The 21,464-nt window shown below is 34.9% G+C and overlaps 1 protein-coding gene across 1 annotated transcript in view; it reads right to left on the reverse strand.

Moving 5' to 3' along the window:
- Positions 1–2,245: 2,245 nt before the first annotated feature.
- The window catches only part of LOC139901323 (phospholipid-transporting ATPase 3-like), a 59,378-nt gene continuing 40,159 nt past the window's right edge, over positions 2,246–21,464 (reverse strand). The window contains exons 5-29 of the mRNA XM_071884051.1: positions 15,283–15,426; positions 14,019–14,084; positions 13,545–13,606; positions 12,573–12,654; positions 12,387–12,497; positions 12,042–12,119; positions 11,638–11,734; positions 11,410–11,516; positions 11,206–11,271; positions 10,999–11,120; positions 10,743–10,908; positions 9,968–10,219; positions 9,771–9,875; positions 9,344–9,486; positions 9,081–9,182; positions 8,939–9,002; positions 8,641–8,853; positions 7,874–8,039; positions 5,474–5,553; positions 5,159–5,398; positions 4,860–5,081; positions 4,616–4,783; positions 3,909–4,262; positions 3,719–3,822; positions 2,246–2,773 (exon numbers count right to left, since the gene is read on the reverse strand). Coding sequence (XP_071740152.1) covers positions 2,467–2,773; positions 3,719–3,822; positions 3,909–4,262; positions 4,616–4,783; positions 4,860–5,081; positions 5,159–5,398; positions 5,474–5,553; positions 7,874–8,039; positions 8,641–8,853; positions 8,939–9,002; positions 9,081–9,182; positions 9,344–9,486; positions 9,771–9,875; positions 9,968–10,219; positions 10,743–10,908; positions 10,999–11,120; positions 11,206–11,271; positions 11,410–11,516; positions 11,638–11,734; positions 12,042–12,119; positions 12,387–12,497; positions 12,573–12,654; positions 13,545–13,606; positions 14,019–14,084; positions 15,283–15,426 — 3,621 coding nt within the window. The 3' untranslated portion in view covers positions 2,246–2,466. The remainder of the gene's footprint in view (positions 2,774–3,718; positions 3,823–3,908; positions 4,263–4,615; positions 4,784–4,859; positions 5,082–5,158; positions 5,399–5,473; positions 5,554–7,873; positions 8,040–8,640; positions 8,854–8,938; positions 9,003–9,080; positions 9,183–9,343; positions 9,487–9,770; positions 9,876–9,967; positions 10,220–10,742; positions 10,909–10,998; positions 11,121–11,205; positions 11,272–11,409; positions 11,517–11,637; positions 11,735–12,041; positions 12,120–12,386; positions 12,498–12,572; positions 12,655–13,544; positions 13,607–14,018; positions 14,085–15,282; positions 15,427–21,464) is intronic.

Genomic DNA, 21,464 nt, shown 5'->3' on the forward strand with positions numbered 1-21,464 from the left:
TTGACCTATGACCTGTGATTTCGAATACAAACTAAGGTATTTGCAGTTCATATTCTTAAAGAAGGACTCGATCCAAGGAAGTGGCAAGTTGAACCAACGAAAACGGAGTTGTAACGAAGAAACTATGACCAAAACAAGATCGGATATCCAAAACTAGTTTAGCCACGAAAATAATTGGAGAAAAATTAAATAAATCACATCTTTCTAAAATAACATGATATTTTATATATATGTACTCATAATTTAATTTTATATATTTCAGGATCACCCGTAAACAACACGAGAAGATTAATCATAAGACCTCATGTACGTACGCAACACGTCATTTGACAACACCGGTACTTTATGTACGCAACACGTCATTTGACAACACGGTACCGTGGGTCAAGATTAATCCCGACCAATACGAATACGATGGGGGTTTTATTTATTTCGATGGGGGTTTTATTTATTTATTAAACACCTAAATATGAACCATTAAAATTGAATTGCTAACTACGGACTAAGAAGACATTAAAAGTATTATAAGTATATATATGTGACGATTGTTTAAAATGAAAATATATTGACGATTGTTTAATGTCTTATATTGTTTAAAATGAAAATATATTGATAAATTATATATGGATAGGTTCGTGATATCAACCGGAGACCAAGTCAAAATATATATATCTTCAACGCAAAGTGAGTATATAGTCCCACTTTTAAACTCTAAGTATTTCGGGATGAGAATTCATGTATTTTATGTTTTACGATATGGACACAAGTAACTGAAAAATATATTCTACGTTGAGTTGTACCACTGGCATACTTCCCTGTAGCTTGGTAACTACTATTTACAGCGGTATTGTAAACGCGAATCCTGTTGATAGATCTATCGGGCCTGACAACCCCAACCGGACTGGACGACCAGTATTCAACGGTTGCACAGTACTTCGTTTCGTGACTACACTTGGTACGGTGTAGTAAGATTTCATAATAAAGGGAATATGCGACGTGATTAAATGTTAAGTATGGTTACCAAGTGCTCAACCACTTAGAATATTTTTATTAAAATGTTTTTATATGAAATCTTGTGGTCTATATATATATATTGCTGCCGGCATTAAACCTATATCTCACCAACTTTATGTTGACGTTTTAAGCATGTTCATTCTCAGGTGATAATTAGAAGCTTCCGCTGCAACATGTTGAATTTAAGCAAGATCTTGTGTATGCATATTTGTGTCAAAAACAAAACTGCATATCCGAGGAATTGTAATGTAAAATATGCTAGAAATCGTATTGTTATCATCACATGTAAAGTTTGTAAGTCTAAGATTATCGCTAAACGATAATCATCTTTTTATTGTCTAAAGCTTGTATTAAAATAAGAGTTATGGTTTGTAATGTAAAATAAATGCAGTTGTTCTTTTAAAATGTCGCATATAGAGGTCAATACCTCGCAATGAAATCATACGTTATCTAACTCGTTCTTATGGTTAAGGACGGGTTATGACAATATTCATTGACGGCATCAGTTGTTTTCTCCAAAGATGCAATAAAATCATTCCCAGCACACGTTAATACAGGATTATCACTCTTCTGATCACGATAGTAACGTGAGGGAGTAGGAATCGAAGTATTAAAAACAATGTCATGACGACCATGTTCATTATTTTTAATATTAATAAAATTAGTACGAGGAGATGGATCAGGAGGTTTATTCTGTGAATGATTCATGGATAAGTTGAAGGAAATCAATATAAAACATAAAGATTTCGTAAAGATTCAAGGGATTGGCGATAGAACAATATCGTATGCTCAGAGTCGCCCAGAGAGAAAAAAGAGGAGAGAGAAAGTTGGTTGCAATGACATGTTAAACCCCGACAAACTAGAGTTTCGTTAAGTAGGAAGTCACTAATAATACAAACGCAAGGTATGGAACAAACATTAGAATTTTATTCACATTCACATACGAATTATTATACCCTAAAAATCAATTTGCAAAAAATATCACATATATCCTGTGATCCTTAGTGTTCATCTCTTTGACTTTTCTCTTTCTCATTTCTTGATATCCATTGTTGACTTAATAATGAACCCTTAAGTAATGATTCTAACCTAATCTCTTTGAATATTAAAGATAATAATATATATATTCTAGAGTGAATGACACCTTAGTATAGTATACTATCACTATATACTCCGTGAACGTTATAAAACTACCCAAAAATGCCATTTCTTGATATCCATTGTTGACTTAATAATGAACCCTTAAGTAATGATTCTAACCTAATCTCTTTGAATATTAAAGATAATAATATATATATTCTAGAGTGAATGACACCTTAGTATAGTATACTATCACTATATACTCCGTGAACGTTATAAAACTACCCAAAAATGCCATTGATTGTCTTTCAATGTATCCCAATCTATTCGTAAATGGTTAAAATCAGTTTTTCGTGTTTAAGCGTCCTAGTACTATTCAGTATGTAGAGGATTCTTATCCTTGGGTTTCATACTAGCTCTTCGAACGACATCCCAAGACATTTGGGGTGCAGCCACTCCTTGTTGCGAAGCGAAAAATGACTCGTACCCAGGCGAGTCAAAGGCAAAACCAGTGTGCCTTGACTTTTCTTTAGGGAGCATAGCAAATGCATAACTTCTTTCATCTTCTGGACTCAATTGGTTAGCTATATCAAGTAACCCGGCACCAACAGGATCTGATTCCTTCCTGTGTATTTCCTGAACTATCTGATAATCGTAAGGGAATAACCATCTCTGAAACCTGAAGTTAAACGTACGAGTTAAGCATTCACATGTCAGAACGCTTACAAATATATGGCAATTTTTAGACATTGTTATGAAAAAAATGTCAGTTCGGGTTTAACTTTATTGATGATGACCAATCGACTGGGTAACATACGCTAACACTGTTGTAAAAGTCGGCCGACACGCTGGTTTGGTGTTCCACCTTAAAAGTTGGTCGATGCTAAAATGTCAGGTAAAAGTTGGTCTGAGTCGGCTGAGTCGGTCAAAGCCAAAGTTAGGCCAAAAATTTATATTTTTTAAATTAGATTTTTTGCCATATATCCATGTTTGAAATATTTATATTTCATGTTTGATATATCTATGTACAATAAGAATATATATATATATATATATATATATATATATATATATATATATATATATATATATATATATATATATATATATATATATATATATATTACAATATATACTACTATACTAATTGATACCAAAAATTTGGTCGTCTTAGGTAGTCATGGTGGTAATTTTGGCTAGGGAAAACTTGTTTATTACTACAAGTCAGTGTTGGTCAATGCCCTAGTCGTCCCACCGACTTGTCCCTCCAAGGTTCTTACTGACTCGTCCCCGACTCACAACTTTTACAACCTTGCTATAAAGATAGCTGTAAATGAGGCATGTTAAACGGGTTGTACGCATCAAAGGTCACTAAGGTTGTTCTATTGTTAGATAGTTAACGCTATGGCCTGAACTTTATAGTTAAAGACATTGTTTGTTGATAAAACTTAGGAAAAAATGGATAAAGAAGTGTCGCTTGATCAGCCTAACCTGAACCGTTTGACCCAATTGTAAAAATTACCAATCTTGACCATTTACCCATTCTAACCGACCCACTCGTTGTGGCCAACACTAAGATATAGAATGTCTTCGAGATGTTCAGATATAGAGAATTAATGATCACCCTTGGTAAATGAAGTCGGCTAAAAGTGCAGCCATTGGAACAAGAATGAGCATCATATAGAAGTAGATGGTGCTCATTAGCACATATATGGTGAAATAGGTTCCCTGAAAATCAAACACAGACAAATTTAGGCAAATATACTGTAATTACATAACATCCAGATATTTAATGAAAAAGAATAAAAATTTACCTTGTCTACAAACACGATAGCGTATATAAAGATGAAGATGAACCATAATAGAACGCTTCCTCCGATGCTTATACTATGCCACCTTGTAACTGTACTACACATCATAAGAAGACGAAAATTGACAGTAATCACGAGACATGTGAAAGCTAACGTGCTAACATCCCATTGGCCCAACATTAATCCGGATGTGGTTAAACCTGACGTGCTCGAAATGACCGCAAAGTTGTATACGATTATCGATTGATAAACCGAAAAGAAAGCCAAAGTAGCAACAACTTTCCAATTGAAGAACACATTATTTACTCCCTCTTTGTACAATTGAGGATATTTCTTTGAAAGCTCTACACTAACATCCTGCAAATGATATACAGAATTAGACTCCCTCGGTCCAAATATACACTTTAACCATTTGGGTCAAACTAATATATTGCTACCAAATTAATCTTCTATAGTTTCATATTAAGGTTTCAAGAGTTTTCTATGTACTAGGTGGATTAAAATAGGACCCAAAACACTTTGGGTCCAAACTTTTAAGTTTTTATGGATAATTCGCAAGTCAAATATGAATACATACATAATCATCAGTAAAAATACACATTTGATTACTTTCATTATGTTTCATTTCGTTTTTAGCTAGAATGTTTTTATCTAACCCTATCACCCATTTTTCAGTATTGCAACAACCATGAACGGGAATATAATGATACCTTGTCAAGTAATCCAACGATCACAACAGGCAGAGCAGTGAATATGACATTGTACAGAGACTGACACCAATCATCATAGAATCTTTGACCGGAGAACCCCGTTTGGAAAGTATACCAAAATTGAGTCAACGTGAATGTAAGATTCTTGTAAAAGAAATAAGAAACGACCTACACGAAGAAAAAAAATTAAGAAACAAACATAGAATGAAAAATAGTTTGTTTATAGGCCACAAACATCAATAACCTTGCATAATCTAAGATAAGACCATCGTCCATGTACAAGAAGGAGATCCGTAAGAAAACGGAATTGCGCGATAGCAAAATCACTGGCCATCACTGCCTGCATCCCTTCAAGACCACTTATCCCGACACCAATGTTTGCTGCTTGAATCATGCCGACATCATTTGCACCGTCACCGATACTCAGTGTTATCTTATCTGCCCCTTTTCTCACCAATCTTGTCACCTGCACAAATTTTTTATGATAAACAAAAGGCTTAACTTAAATCAAAAAACCAGAAGACTAAGTATATAATATATTACTTGTGCCTTTTGTAAAGGAGAAACACGACAACAGACAACTGAGCTACAATTCAAGCTCAAATTAAGCAACGTTGATCTCAAACTTGGGTCTAACGCATACATCAAACACTTTCCATCTATAAGAAGGGCTAACTTTTGGCTAGATGGTCCACTAAGAATCCTTTGTGCTTCTTTTTGGTAGCTTTGCAGTTCGTTTTGAACCTTTTCTTTTAAAAACTGAGCAATCTCCACTTGGTCACCCTATACGAAATGTTTAAATTGAGTTTGAACTAAAATTTTTTTAAAAATTCAGGTATTAGCAAATGGATTGCTTACACTGTTTTCAACCTCTCTGACATCATCAGTTTCGGAGCTGATAATAAACTGTTTCATCTCATTGTTGATCAACTTGCACGCTGGGACAATTTGAAAATACGTAAGAGTAAGGCATATAAGGTGTATGTATCTAATTATGACATCATAACCTCTAAACATGTATAAATCATGACCTCAATAGGTGCAAAACGCGTTCATAAAGGGTAGGTATATCCTTGACGGTGCACTTATAGCAAATGAGGCCATTGACTATCTCAATAGGTGCAAGAAAAAAAGTCTTGTTTTCAAAGTAGATTTCGAGAAAGCCTTCGATAGCCTAAGTTGGGATTTCTTACTTGAAATTATGAGGCGGATGGGTTTCGGTGAAAGGTGGAGAAAGTGGATTCACGCTTGTCTTAAATCGGCCTCTATCTCTATTCTTGTTAATGGATCTCCGACTAGCGAATTCAACATTGAACGCGGGGTTAGACAAGGAGATCCCTTGTCGCCGTTTCTTTTTATCATTGCGGCGGAAGGTTTGAACTTGCTTACGAATAAGGCGATTAGTGTTAGTCTTCATAAAGGTGTAGAAATTGGTTCGGATAAAGTGGTAATCTCGCATCTCCAATATGCGGATGACACCATTTTTCTCGGTGAATGGAATAGGCAAAACTTTTGTAACTTGATGAAGTTATTAAATTGCTTTGAGAAGGTATAGGATTTAAAAATAAACTTCAACAAAAGCCTAATCTTTGGACTCGGTGTTTCATCATCCGAAACAGAGCTTATGGCACACCGAGTTGGATGTAGAGTTGGTGAGCTCCCATTTACCTATCTTGGTTTACCAATAGGCCGGAATATGAATCGTGTGGAAAATTGGAAGCCGGTAATCGAGAAATTTAATTCACGACTTGCAAATTAGAAGGCAAAAACGATTTATTTTGGTGGAAGATTAACGCTAATTAAATCGGGCCTCAATAGTCTACCGCTATACTACTTCTCTCTCTTTCGTGCGCCTTTGAGTGTAATAAAATTCCTCGAGTGCATTCGGAAAAACTTCGGCGGGTCGGGTGAAAATTCGAAAATCTCATGGGTCAAATGGGAAGACTCATTTTTACCCTATGGTGAAGTCGGTCTGAACATTAGATCCTTACGGGCAAAAAACCTTGCTTTGCTGGGTAAATGGCTTTGGAGGGCTAAATTGGAGCCCAACTCACTTTGGGTTATAACTATTAAAAGTATTCATGGTGCTAACGGGCTACTTCTTCCCTTGGGCCTTCACGGGTCAAAAGGGAAGAGTGGTGTTTGGCTTAACATCTTACGTGCAGGTACAGATATTGAAAAGACAGGAATACAATTCGAGCACTCATTTTACAAGCAGGTGGGTGACGGATCGAGCACTCAGTTTTGGTCAGAACCTTGGCTTTGTGAGGTTCCCTTAAAAGACAAGTTTGTGCGGCTGTTTAGACTCGAGCAGTTTCAGGAGGTTTGCGTACGGGATAGGCTGAATTGGACAGAACATGGATGGGAGGCAACATGGAATTGGCTTGGGGATATCAATGGTAGAACACGTGGCGAATTCGAGATGTTAAAGGCATTACTTGATGTGTTTCAAAAAAAGGATCAAATCAGAGACACTTGGGCATGGCGACTAGCGAATAATGGAGTATTCACAACAAAGAAACTCACTTCGTTGATTGACGAGAAGCTTCTTCCCCTCAACGGTTCGAGAGATGCTACACTAAAAAATAATTTAGTTCCTTCAAAAGTGGAAATCTTCATATGGAGGGTATTGAAACGCCGTATCCCGGTCCGTACCGAACTTGATAAAAGAGGGATTGACTTGGATACAGTTAGATGCCCTTTGTGTGACGAGATGTGGAAACAATTGAGCACTCAATGATATTTTGTTGGCATTCGATGGATATTTGGGAGAGGGTATATAAATGGTGGGGTATGGGTTCGATGGTAAATCTTAGCATTAACGAGGCCTTCCGAGGAAAAAGCAATCGGTCACTTTCGTTCGTAGGATCACAAATTTGGCAAGCTCTAGAGTGGACATGTGGCTATTTAATATGGAAGAATCGAAATCGGAAAGTTTTCACAAATACGTGTTGGAATGGTCCGGGTGGCTTAATGGAAATTCAATTGCTTTCTTTCGATTGGATCTCCTCGCGTTGCAAGCACATAAAGATTGAATGGATACAATGGCTATCCAATCCACTTCAATATTGTATAGATTAGGATCATTTGTGTAGTTCCTTTGAGTTGCTTTCTTTGCAACCCAATTATTTATTCTCGAGTTCTTAATAGTACCCAAAGCTTTGTAATGGGTACTATTCTCGTGTTGTACCTTTGTTTCTCGTGCTATTAAATGTTGCCTTTCGAAAAAAAAAATTAAAAAAAAAAATCATGACATACCATAAGCTATATTTATTGCTGTTTCGATTTTGTCCCCTGTAAGCACCCAAATCTTTAATCCAGCATTAGAAAGAGTTTCTATACAGGCTGGCACCCCTTCTTGAAGCTTGTCTTCTATAGCAGTACATCCAATCAAATTAAGATCCGTTTCTATCAGTTCTGCTACCTGTTTTCAGTTACGCGTGTTTTTCAAACACTAATAAGATTAAAAAGTGGTAAAATGAGCAGCAGGGATGATTGGGTAATTGGTCAAAACAGGCTAGTCTGCTCACCCATTACCACTTCTTCGTTATGAAAAATAAATGATTTAATTATGACTGCAAAATGAGTTAACACTTATATTTAGTGATGATCCAAATCTTGAAATAAAACGATATAGAAGGTTGTCTCCTAAAAACAGACTTTGGGTGACTTTCACCCACTAGACAGCTAGACCCTGTTGACCTATGGCGGTTAGGTGACTACCCGGCCCCGTTTTGCCCAAAAATGTTTAATTAGTCAGTCAACGCTAGATAGTCATGTCCAAGTCGGGTCCAAGTTGGGTTAACGTCGGTCAAAAGTTGACTTTTTGTCTGGCCTTGACCTTATTCTAGTTCTAGTGTAAATTGAATCCTCAAGTCCATTTAAAAATTAGCTGGGAAAACACCGACTTACATAGTATCTCTTAAAGATAAATTAAAAATACATTATAATTACAGAAAATATCATAAAAACCTATATATTATTAAAAAAAGCTATATGTTATAAATATTATCAAGTCTACTTACCTCTTCTAATTTCTTCTCACGATCTCGTAAGCAAGATTTTGCCTGGATGAATTTCTCATTCCAACCTTCATACATTTCGGGACTTAAATCTCTATACGCCAAGCATAAAGTTCTCAATCCAGCTTCTCCGTATTGTTCCATATGTACCCTTGTAAGTTTTTTTATTTCATCATTTCCATCCCTCAATCTCTCATAAACTACAGAATCAGCCCCCTGTTATTAACAGATGATCGGACTAATATCAGTTTACATTATAGATAAGAAGTTTAAGATATAATGGAGGCTTACTATATTTTACCTTGCAGTATAATAGAAGCCTTCCATCTTTATACCGACATACAACCGACTGGCGCTTTCTAGTACTATTAAAACCAAAACAACTAGGATTAACTAACTTCAGAGCATTAGATAAGAAGGTAAAAAGTAAAACAATGTTATACCTGTTAAACTCAAGGACGTTGAGGATTTCATAAGGAACATCTTGAACCTTCCCCATTTTTTCAACATGTGCTTCACGCACATATACCATTGTAGGCGTACGCCTGAAATAGTTGAAGTGAATTATATGATAACATGGGATAATATAACTATATAACTATACTCCATACTTACATGTACTGTCAATCAAATTGTACTTGGTGCTTGTAAGAATTTGCTATATAAAAAAATGTAATATTAAGTGTACTATTGGAGTAAAAAATACCTATAGAAAAAGAAGCCAAAGTTCTTTGCGGCAGTGACTAATGCAGCCTCATCGGGGGATGCAGCTTGATATCGAAGTTTGTCAGGGGTCTCTTCACCTTCAGGGAGTACAGTATGACATATAGCTAGGCATCTGAAAAATTCCTAAACAAGCAACGAAAGTGGTCTTACTAAGTGAAAACAACAAGCAGTCTTTGAATTGTAATATCGTAAAGTCCCATGAATTACACCAAATCTGTATCAAAATGTAGTGCTGTACTGTACACAAAATATCGAAATGTATATCGTCTTCTGGGATAGTGAATAGATTACGAGAAAAAAGTTTTCCATCAAGTTTATAATTACAGAAGAATCGATGGCTACTGTTCACACTATATTAAGCCTAGCTTATTACTGTTCATGCTCAACATTGTTATGAAAGTAATTACCTTGCACATATCAGGATTTGGTTCATTCCTCCAGGCACCCAACATAAGCCTAGCATCGTCAAAATTGAAACCTATATCGCGTGTTTTGGTGGACGGTTTCTGTACCTGTGAAGTTATTACAACGTAACTTATATAGTTTATGCATCATATTATGTCACATCAAATTAAATTATTGTTTTGGCTAATGGTTTTTGTACCTCTTCCATGTTTGCTAATCCCACTTCTATCTCAGTAACACCGGTACCGTATGTTTCTCCACCAATTGAACACTTGAAAAACTCCATTAGGTTTCTCGTTAGAGTTCCAGTTTTATCAGAAAATATGTACTCTACTTGACCAAGTTCTTCATTTAGATTGGATGTTCGTGCCAATGCAGGGGTATTGGTTTGCGGATGGTACATACGCAAGTCATTATTGATGAACTGAGTTGACTGAATAAACTTGATCATCTGACAAAACAAGAAACAAGTCACTGAAAAAAATGTAAGACTGTGAAAAATTTACACCCTCTGTCCCAAATAAGTGTCCACATTACCATTTTGGGATATCACCAAGTTAGCAAAAATCACTACTCGGGAAGTACTCAGTCGGTCGAGACCTTTTAGGGAGTACTCGGATGTTGACCAAGTTTGACTTTGACCGATTTTAAATGAATTTTGACCAATTTTCTGAGTTTTGACCGAGTTTTTGCCGAGTTTTGACTGATTTTCCGAGTAATACAGAGTTTGACCAAGTTTTTACCAAGTTTGACTTAGTACTCCCCAAGTTGCAAAAACCAAGTACTTGCCAAGTGATATCAAGTTATGCAGCACTAGATATCCCACAATATAATATCCACTTCCAAAAGTAGAATCTCAGTTTTGACTATTAAATTGTGGAAATTTGTACTTTTGTAAAATTGCGTGCCAGTTTTCTAGTGGACACTAATTTGGAAAGGAGGGAGTATGTATCAAGTGACATTCATAAACCTACCTCAATAGAAACATAAAGAGATATAGGAATAATCGGTGAATACAGAGTGATCAGGGTAAAAATGCTTAAAATAAAGACCAAAAGCCTGTTTCTGGGATTAAATTGTTGAGATTCTTCATCAACCCCAAGCTGTAGGTAGTAATACCTCACATTTACAAATGTAGCACTGCAAAATAATTTTAGAAATTGGATTATTGTAACAGAAGGATGAAAAAGTCATTTAAGAAATATAACTATGAGCATGATATTATATCACCTTCCTATAGCCCCAATGAGACACATGGCAAGAAGAACACCAAAAAGTGTAGCAATTACTTTGTCAAGTTTTTTCTCAAGTGTACTCCTTTTCGAAGGTACATTCATGGCGTTCATCATTACCTGTATTTCAATGATAATACACATTTGACGGAATGAAAAACATATTATATTAATAATATTAAAAATAGAAGAAAACATTAAGAACCTTAGTCTCATGTCCAGTAAATACTACAGCCCCAACGACATACTCTGTATTACGAAGACTGCATCCCTGAAATTCATGAACAGCAGTGTTAGTGATTAGTTCCTCTTTTAAACATAAATAAATAAAATAAAATACATCAATCAATGTTAGGTATAATTAGACAATAATATAAATATAAATTATATATGATTTGATAGTTCTTACTCGCAACAGAATCTGATTTGGGCCAAGGGGTAAAGTTTGGTTTTGTAGTACCAAGTTCCCAGTGAAGGTATAGAGTGAATTATTTGGTTGTTCACACTGCATTTCGCCTACAAATGGTCCATCATCACCAATAGTAAATTCAACGCACTAAACAACTTTAAGTAATAAAGGGATTTTATCCTTGAATACTATTCTATAAATAATTATTCATAAACTTTAAGATTTAACCTTTAAACTCTGAGGCTCTCTCAGGGTTTACGTAGTCCCACGTTTTCTCCAAAGCTTTCCTGATTTTAAGATTTGTTTCACCATCCAGGTTTGCAGTCTATCATCGTGAATCAGAACAAGAAATTGTATAAACGATACGATTCATATAACATAACTGATTTATTTTGCTAAAGAATCATGAAAGCAGATACTGGTACAGACGTGAAAGGTGCACAGAAAAAAGATGCAAAATACATTGAGCTCTTGACTAGAGGGGATGCAAATGTGTGCAATTCACCCGGTTACGGGTTTCATCACTCGGGGGCTCGTCACCCAGGGTTTTACTCGCTAGTGGGGACCCAAGGTTGTCACTAGGGAGGTTTCCTCTGTGAATCCAAAAGCAAAACATGAAAAAGTGAACATACCTCAGTATAGCAAACACCATCAGGATTTGTAGTTGCAAGAAATACTAAATCCGCTGGAAAGAACCCATCTTGCTTCACCTGCAACCAGATGAGCATTATGATCTAATAGTGACTGTGACACTATAAATAACAGCAGTGTCAATAAGCATCTAGTAAGTCATATCATTTAATGATTTGTAAATGGAGTAAGATCTTATCAGGATATAGAAGTGAATCATATTCTATCTTGTTATTAAACGCATATAAAACATGGCTTTTCAACCATTAACTAGTAACTACCATAGAATTTAATCTAGTGGCCTGAGATAAACAGTCAAAGGTCAAAAGGATTTGCAGCGTACTTACTCTAACAATATCCCCAACCTGCAGTGTCTTCCAGGGTACAGATTTCCACTTTTGATCTTGAAGCAAGTCAACTGGAGAATTATTTATTGTCTTATCATTTTGAAGCCGCTTCTGTTATCATAGTCAATTGGTGAGGAAGATAGAAACTAAAAGAAAAGACATAAAAATGTTGAAAATAAACCTCACCCAATCTTCAAATGCCTCCTTCACAAGAGAGACAAAAAGCACAATACTGAGAGGAATTACATTTGTAATTGGGCTAACAGGACTGTACAGGAAATTAACCATGTTAGGGGCTGATAACATCATTAGAATCAAATATAAGGGATTTTAAAATTAACATTTATCAATGATCCATTACACATAAATAAATTCCAAACTCGTAGGTCCTTCTTATTAGATTATAAAGTTGTTTACCCTCATTTAACTAAAATTCAAAATTAAATCCTAGAGATGGAGGCCTAATATGATTGCCCTGGAGTTCAAGTCAATATGTGAAGTATCGATACGAAAATAATGATGATGACAAGAAATACCACCGAAGTAGCAAACTTGTGATAAGAATTATAAGGGAAACATTAATGTTTTTATATGTATAAATGAAAACAAAAAAACACATGCTCATAGAGTTTATCAGTGAGAGGTCTATACAGCATTATTCTTGTGATCGTCACAGTAGATAGAAAACTTTTGGTGATTTTATTTTGGGTAATTATTCCAGACAGTATTACTCTATTCTTCAAGAATTTGTAAGCATTGTCATAAAGAAACAGTTAATATAACTGATTTCTTTGCTGGTAGCTAACATTTTATGAGAGTCTAGCTATACATTCAACCAAATCCTAGATATATTGGTGGCATACGGGTGTAAGAATCATAATCAAAATTATAATCACTAATGTTGAATGTTGAGCTATGATTTCAGAACATAAAAAAAATCAATCGATGAGCAAAGAATTCACGTTTTTTTAACTAGTCACATTAATTATTTCTCAGTAATAAAGGACAACATAGATCGGCAACTATTTGACCCAAAATAAAAATATTCAGTTGTACCAATGTTCCAGAAAAGTAGAATTAAGCATGTAAAGATGGGTAACCACATCAACAACGTAATGTACATTCTCCTATAACGGGGTTCTTTTTGAGAAAACATACCTGACAGGTGTAAATGATAAGCATGAGATAGTAAGAAAGTATAGGTTAGCCACCCGCCTGAACTGTCAGTCGTAAAGAAAGATACCAAGTCAATATGTAGGATAAAGGTTCAGATAATCAGTTAACTGTAGTGATGTTGGAATAACACAAAGGAAAAATGTAAAAGGTAGCCGAAGTTAATTTTATGTTTTGAAGACCTGAGTGAAATGAGATTGAAACACAGTGGAACCTTAAAAGAACCAAGCATGGAACAGACCATTGTATTGTTTACATGTGTATTTGTACATTAAGGAATAGTAATTTAGTCATATAATGAACTATTATAAACCAAATTACTTTCATTTTCGTGACACAAAATACAAATGATGTGGATAATGTGAACATAGGTATGACAAATTTTAAGAGCTCTGAGAACAGTTTATGGTGTTCTATGACTGCTTCAAATTTCTTTGTTGAATGCTTAATATAATTTACCTGTTCGTACAGCCCCTTAGGCAAAAAAGTAAAAAGGTTGTACTTTGTAGTGGATACTCCATTTCCCTGATCATGCCAAATGATATAACCATTAGCGGTACAGCTTACAAAATTACCAAGTACATTGGAGAGAAACAATGAGCTTCCAAAAATCAATATGACTACAGACTGAGACTTCAGATTAATCGGCACTTTTGGGCACATAGATCTTATAAATTGAGATTAAACCTTATTAAACACATTTCAAAATAATCTTATCGCGGTAAACATCCTTTGCAGTATCAAAAACCCCATTTAGACATGGTAACTCTAAGCAGGATGTCACATACTACCTACTCCACTAGATATCCACCCGATCCACCCATAAGTGATAGATAACATATATGAATATGGATGTGGATCATTAGTGGATCGGATGTGGATGCTAAGTTGTAATCAATGTACTAATCACCTCTTGTCACCAAATTCTACCTCAGAAGCTATTGATCTTAACAAGCCTGTAATATACTCTAGTGTTCTATAGATGAAATTCCACTAGAATTGAGATTAAACACCACGAAATGCCAGTTAGTACGACACAAATATATAGTATTTCATTGGCGGCGCATATTAATGAGTTAAACTTTGTATTTAGTAAATCTGAAAAACAGGATAATAAGAAAATAAACAGTGAATTACAGGTAAATAAGTCACATTTAACTTTAATTAGTATATACAACAACAACAACAACAACAATTGCTTAATTAGTATATATGATCTGTAATAATTCCAAGACACATAATATTCCAAGGACTGCAATGACAATAAATAGCATAAATACAGTTAAAATTACATACTAGTTTTCATAATACAATTGCTTAACTTCATGTAAGAAAATGTGATATCCTAATTGAAAATAAATAAAATTCAACAGCTAATAAGGTACACACTTCTTCTATATGCAATCACATTTTAAACGCCTATCATAACAGAAGTGATAAAACAGTAATTTCACATAAATGTGTGTATATATATTACATACACACGATATATGTATACATATGATGTAAACATACCAGGTATTTAGCTTAGATAGTTTGATTCATAATTTAACCGCCAATTTTAACATAACAAAACAAATCAGTAGATTCATATTTTGTTGTATATATCTGTGAATTTATAATATAAACACACCAGGTATTTAGCGAGATAGTTTGATTCACGATCGTTACAGAAAACGGTGCGATGACTTGGCGATTGTGGTTGAATGCGACCTAATTGTACGGAACCTGATGATGATATACTATCGACAGCCGTATGTGAGCCACCGGCGACAACTCGGCCGGAAACTCTTGACCTAGATGTCGTTTTCCGTTCCGACATCACTTTTTCCGATCGTAACCGGCGTTTAATCAACCGAAAACCTTGCTGAGAAACAGAATTTTGAATAATATTGTGTATTAATCACGAACAATTACGATGAATGGCTACGATTTTAAGGATTATTGAAGAAATGTAGTTGAATTGTTGTAGAAACGGAATGATTTTTGACGGTGAGTTATGAATTTGCCCCCTTTTTACGTCGTCATTGTTTTCGAGGCTTCGTAACGGAAAAACTTAACTACGAGCCGCGCGTATGTATTACGAGTATTTTAATTTTAATTATTTTTTAGTTTTAATAACGTTAACAGTGTTATGAAATTAAAAAGTAGTGGCCGACTGTGTTAGCTTTCTCTTTACTATTTACATATTGAAAATATGGGTATTGTACAGTATATCTTATGCACTATAAATATGCATATGCATCAAATGGAAGTGTAAGAGATGCACCAATATCATATATCAATTTCATATATATAATATATACTCCCTCTTTGAAATGTCCCGTTCTTATTGATTAAAAACGTTCCATATTAATTGATTTCGTTGCGAGGTTTTGACCTCTATATGAGACGTTTTTCAAAGACTGCATTCATTTTAAAACAAACCATAACCTTTATTTCATCAATAAAGGTTTAAAAAGCTTTACGTAGATTATCAAATAATGATAATCTAAAATATCCTGTTTACACACGACCATTACATAATGGTTTACAATACAAATATGTTACAACAAAATAAGTTTCTTGAATGCAGTTTTTACACAATATCATACAAGCATGGACTCCAAATCTTGTCCTTATTTAAGTATGCGACAGCGGAAGCTCTTAATAATCACCTGAGAATAAACATGCTTAAAACGTCAACAAAAATGTTGGTGAGTTATAGGTTTAACCTATATATATCAAATCGTAACAATAGACCACAAGATTTCATATTTCAATACACATCCCATACATAGAGATAAAAATCATTCATATGGTGAACACCTGGTAACCGACAATAACAAGATGCATATATAAGAATATCCCCATCATTCCGGGACACCCTTCGGATATGATATAAATTTCGAAGTACTAAAGCATCCGGTACTTTGGATGGGGTTTGTTAGGCCCAATAGATCTATCTTTAGGATTCGCGTCAATTAGGGTGTCTGTTCCCTAATTCTTAGATTACCAGACTTAATAAAAAGGGGCATATTCGATTTCGATAATTCAACCATAGAATGTAGTTTCACGTACTTGTGTCTATTTTGTAAATCATTTATAAAACCTGCATGTATTCTCATCCCAAAAATATTAGATTTTAAAAGTGGGACTATAACTCACTTTCACAGATTTTTACTTCGTCGGGAAGTAAGACTTGGCCACTGGTTGATTCACGAACCTATAACAATATATACATATATATCAAAGTATGTTCAAAATATATTTACAACACTTTTAATATATTTTGATGTTTTAAGTTTATTAAGTCAGCTGTCCTCGTTAGTAACCTACAACTAGTTGTCCACAGTTAGATGTACAGAAATAAATCGATAAATATTATCTTGAATCAATCCACGACCCAGTGTATACGTATCTCAGTATTGATCACAACTCAAACTATATATATTTTGGAATCAACCTCAACCCTGTATAGCTAACTCCAACATTCACATATAGAGTGTCTATGGTTGTTCCGAAATATATATAGATGTGTCGACATGATAGGTCGAAACATTGTATACGTGTCTATGGTATCTCAAGATTACATAATATACAATACAAGTTGATTAAGTTATGGTTGGAATAGATTTGTTACCAATTTTCACGTAGCTAAAATGATAAAAATTATCCAATCTTGTTTTACCCATAACTTCTTCATTTTAAATCCGTTTTGAATGAATCAAATTGCTATGGTTTCATATTGAACTGTATTTTATGAATCTACACAGAAAAAGTATAGGTTTATAGTCGGAAAAATAAGTTACAAGTCGTTTTTGTAAAGGTAGTCATTTCAGTCGAAAGAACGACGTCTAGATGACCATTTTAGAAAACATACTTCCACTTTGAGTTTAACCATAATTTTTGGATATAGTTTCATGTTCATAATAAAAATCATTTTCTCAGAATAACAAGTTTTAAATCAAAGTTTATCATAGTTTTTAATTAACTAACCCAAAACAGCCCGCGGTGTTACTACGACGGCGTAAATCCGGTTTTACGGTGTTTTTCGTGTTTCCAGGTTTTAAATCATTAAGTTAGCATATCATATAGATATAGAACATGTGTTTAGTTAATTTTAAAAGTCAAGTTAGAAGGATTAACTTTTGTTTGCGAACAAGTTTAGAATTAACTAAACTATGTTCTAGTGATTACGAGTTTAAACCTTCGAATAAGATAGTTTTATATATATGAATCGAATGATGTTATGAACATCATTACTACCTCAAGTTTAGTAGGTAAACCTACTGGAAGTGACAAGAAATGATCTAGCTTCAAAGGATCTTGGATGGCTTGAAAGTTCTTGAAGTAGGATCATGACACAAAAACAAGTTCAAGTAAGATTTTTGCTCGAATTAAGATAGTTTATAGTTATAGAAATTGAATCAAAGTTTGAATATGAATATTACCTTGAATAAGAAAGATAACCTACTGTATATAACAAAGGTTTCTTGATCTTAGATGATTACTTGGAATGGATTAGAAAGCTTGGAAGTAAATTAGTAAACTTGAAGGGATTTTTGAAGTATTCTTGAAGTGTTCTTCCTATGATGATTATAGCTTGATTCTTGAAGTGATTTTTGATGAAGATGATGATTAACTACTGGAAAAATACGTTCATAATAGTGTGGGTGTGTTGAGAGAGAATTAGAAAGAGATTTGGAAGTGAAATGGAGTGAATGATGAGTGTTAATTGGTGAGTGGTGAGTGGGGTTAAAAGGAGTTCTAGTTAGTTGACTAGCTCATGGTAGAAGTTAAAATTGATTAGTCATACATGACATAATCAAGAGTGGAATCCCATGCTAGTTCCTATTGGTATATACCCATAGTAAGTACGTTTTGAAGCTGTGTATAATACGGGTAAAAATACGACTAGAATTCTTGATGAAAGAAAAGAATGGGAAAGTAACTGTAACCATTTTCGTTAAGTATGAGTGTTTTGATATATGTTTTGAAGTCTTCCAAAAGTATTTTAATACATCTAAATACACTACATGTATATACATTTTAACTGAGTCGTTAAGTCATCGTTAGTCGTTACATGTAAGTGTTGTTTTGAAACCTTTAAGTTAACGATCTCAATTAATGTTGTTAACCCATTGTTTATTATATCTAATGAGATGTTAAATTATTATATTATCATGATATTATGATATATTAATATATCTTAATATGATATATATACATTTAACTGTCGTTACAACGATAATCGTTACATATATGTCTCGTTTCGAAATCCTTAAGTTAGTAGTCTTGTTTATATGTATATAACTCATTGTTAATATACTTATGGAGATACTTACTTATCATAATCTCATGTTAACCATATGTATATCCATATATATATCGTCATGTCGTTTTTACAAGTTTTAACGTTCGTGAATCGCCGGCCAACTTGGGTGGTCAATTGTCTATATGAAACATATTTCAATTAATCAAGTCTTAACAAGTTTGATTGCTTAACATGTTGGAAACATTTAATCATGTAAATATAAATCTCAATTAATATATATAAACATGGAAAAGTTCGGGTCACTATAGTACCTACCCGTTAAATAAATTTCGTCCCGAAATTTTAAGCTGTTGAAGGTGTTGACGAATCTTCTGGAAATAGATGCGGGTATTTCTTCTTCATCTGATCTTCACGCTCCCAGGTGAACTCGGGTCCTCTACGAGCATTCCATCGAACCTTAACAATTGGTATCTTGTTTTGCTTAAGCCTTTTAACCTCACGATCCATTATTTCGACGGGTTCTTCGATGAATTGAAGTTTTTCGTTGATTTGGATTTCATCTAATGGAATAGTGAGATCTTCTTTAGCAAAACATTTCTTTAAATTCGAGACGTGGAAAGTGTTATGTACAGCCGCGAGTTGTTGAGGTAACTCTAGTCGGTAAGCTACTGGTCCGACACGATCAATAATCTTGAATGGTCCAATATACCTTGGATTTAATTTCCCTCGTTTACCAAATCGAACAACGCCTTTCCAAGGTGCAACTTTAAGCATGACCATCTCTCCAATTCCAAATTCTATATCTTTTCTTTTAATGTCAGCGTAGCTCTTTTGTCGACTTTGGGCGGTTTTCAACCGTTGTTGAATTTGGATGATCTTCTCGGTAGTTTCTTGTATAATCTCCGGACCCGTAATCTGTCTATCCCCCACTTCACTCCAACAAATCGGAGACCTGCACTTTCTACCATAAAGTGCTTCAAACGGCGCCATCTCAATGCTTGAATGGTAGCTGTTGTTGTAGGAAAATTCTGCTAATGGTAGATGTCGATCCCAACTGTTTCCGAAATCAATAACACATGCTCGTAGCATGTCTTCAAGCGTTTGTATCGTCCTTTCGCTCTGCCCATCAGTTTGTGGATGATAGGCAGTACTCATGTCTAGACGAGTTCCTAATGCTTGCTGTAATGTCTGCCAGAATCTTGAAATAAATCTGCCATCCCTATCAGAGATAACAGAGATTGGTATTCCATGTCTGGAGACGACTTCCTTCAAATACAGTCGTGCTAACTTCTCCATCTTGTCATCTTCTCTTATTGGAAGGAAGTGTGCTGATTTGGTGAGACGATCAACTATTACCCAAATAGTATCAAAACCACTTGCAGTCCTTGGCAATTTAGTGATGAAATCCATGGTAATGTTTTCCCATTTCCATTCTGGGATTTCGGGTTGTTGAAGTAGACCTGATGGTTTCTGATGCTCAGCTTTGACCTTAGAACACGTCAAACATTCTCCTACATATTTAGCAACATCGGCTTTCATACCCGGCCACCAAAAATGTTTCTTGAGATCCTTGTACATCTTCCCCGTTCCAGGATGTATTGAGTATCTGGTTTTATGAGCTTCTCTAAGTACCATTTCTCTCATATCTCCAAATTTTGGTACCCAAATCCTTTCAGCCCTATACCGGGTTCCGTCTTCCCGAATATTAAGATGCTTCTCCGATCCTTTGGGTATTTCATCCTTTAAATTTCCCTCTTTTAAAACTCCTTGTTGCGCCTCCTTTATTTGAGTAGTAAGGTTATTATGAATCATTATATTCATAGATTTTACTCGAATGGGTTCTCTGTCCTTCCTGCTCAAGGCATCGGCTACCACATTTGCCTTCCCCGGGTGGTAACGAATCTCAAAGTCGTAATCATTCAATAATTCAATCCACCTACGCTGCCTCATATTCAGTTGTTTCTGATTAAATATGTGTTGAAGACTTTTGTGGTCGGTATATATAATACTTTTGACCCCATATAAGTAATGCCTCCAAGTCTTTAATGCAAAAACAACCGCGCCTAATTCCAAATCATGCGTCGTATAATTTTGTTCGTGAATCTTCAATTGTCTAGACGCATAAGCAATCACCTTCGTTCGTTGCATTAATACACAACCGAGACCTTGCTTTGATGCATCACAATAAATCACAAAATCATCATTCCCTTCAGGCAATGACAATATAGGTGCCGTAGTTAGCTTTTTCTTCAATAACTGAAACGCTTTCTCTTGTTCATCATTCCATTCAAATTTCTTCCCTTTATGCGTTAATGCAGTCAAGGGTTTTGCTATTCTGGAAAAGTCTTGGATGAACCTTCTGTAGTAACCAGCTAGTCCTAAAAACTGGCGTATGTGTTTCGGAGTTTTCGGGGTTTCCCACTTTTCAACAGTTTCTATCTTTGCTGGATCCACCTTAATACCTTCTTTGTTCACTATGTGACCGAGGAATTGAACTTCTTCCAACCAAAATGCACACTTTGAAAACTTAGCGTACAATTCTTCCTTCCTCAATACTTCTAACACCTTTCTCAAATGTTCACCGTGTTCTTGGTCATTCTTTGAGTAAATAAGTATGTCATCAATGAAAACGATGACAAACTTGTCAA

This window comes from Rutidosis leptorrhynchoides, chromosome 3 (assembly GCF_046630445.1).
Source record: "Rutidosis leptorrhynchoides isolate AG116_Rl617_1_P2 chromosome 3, CSIRO_AGI_Rlap_v1, whole genome shotgun sequence".
In the NCBI taxonomy this organism is placed as follows: domain Eukaryota; kingdom Viridiplantae; phylum Streptophyta; class Magnoliopsida; order Asterales; family Asteraceae; genus Rutidosis; species Rutidosis leptorrhynchoides.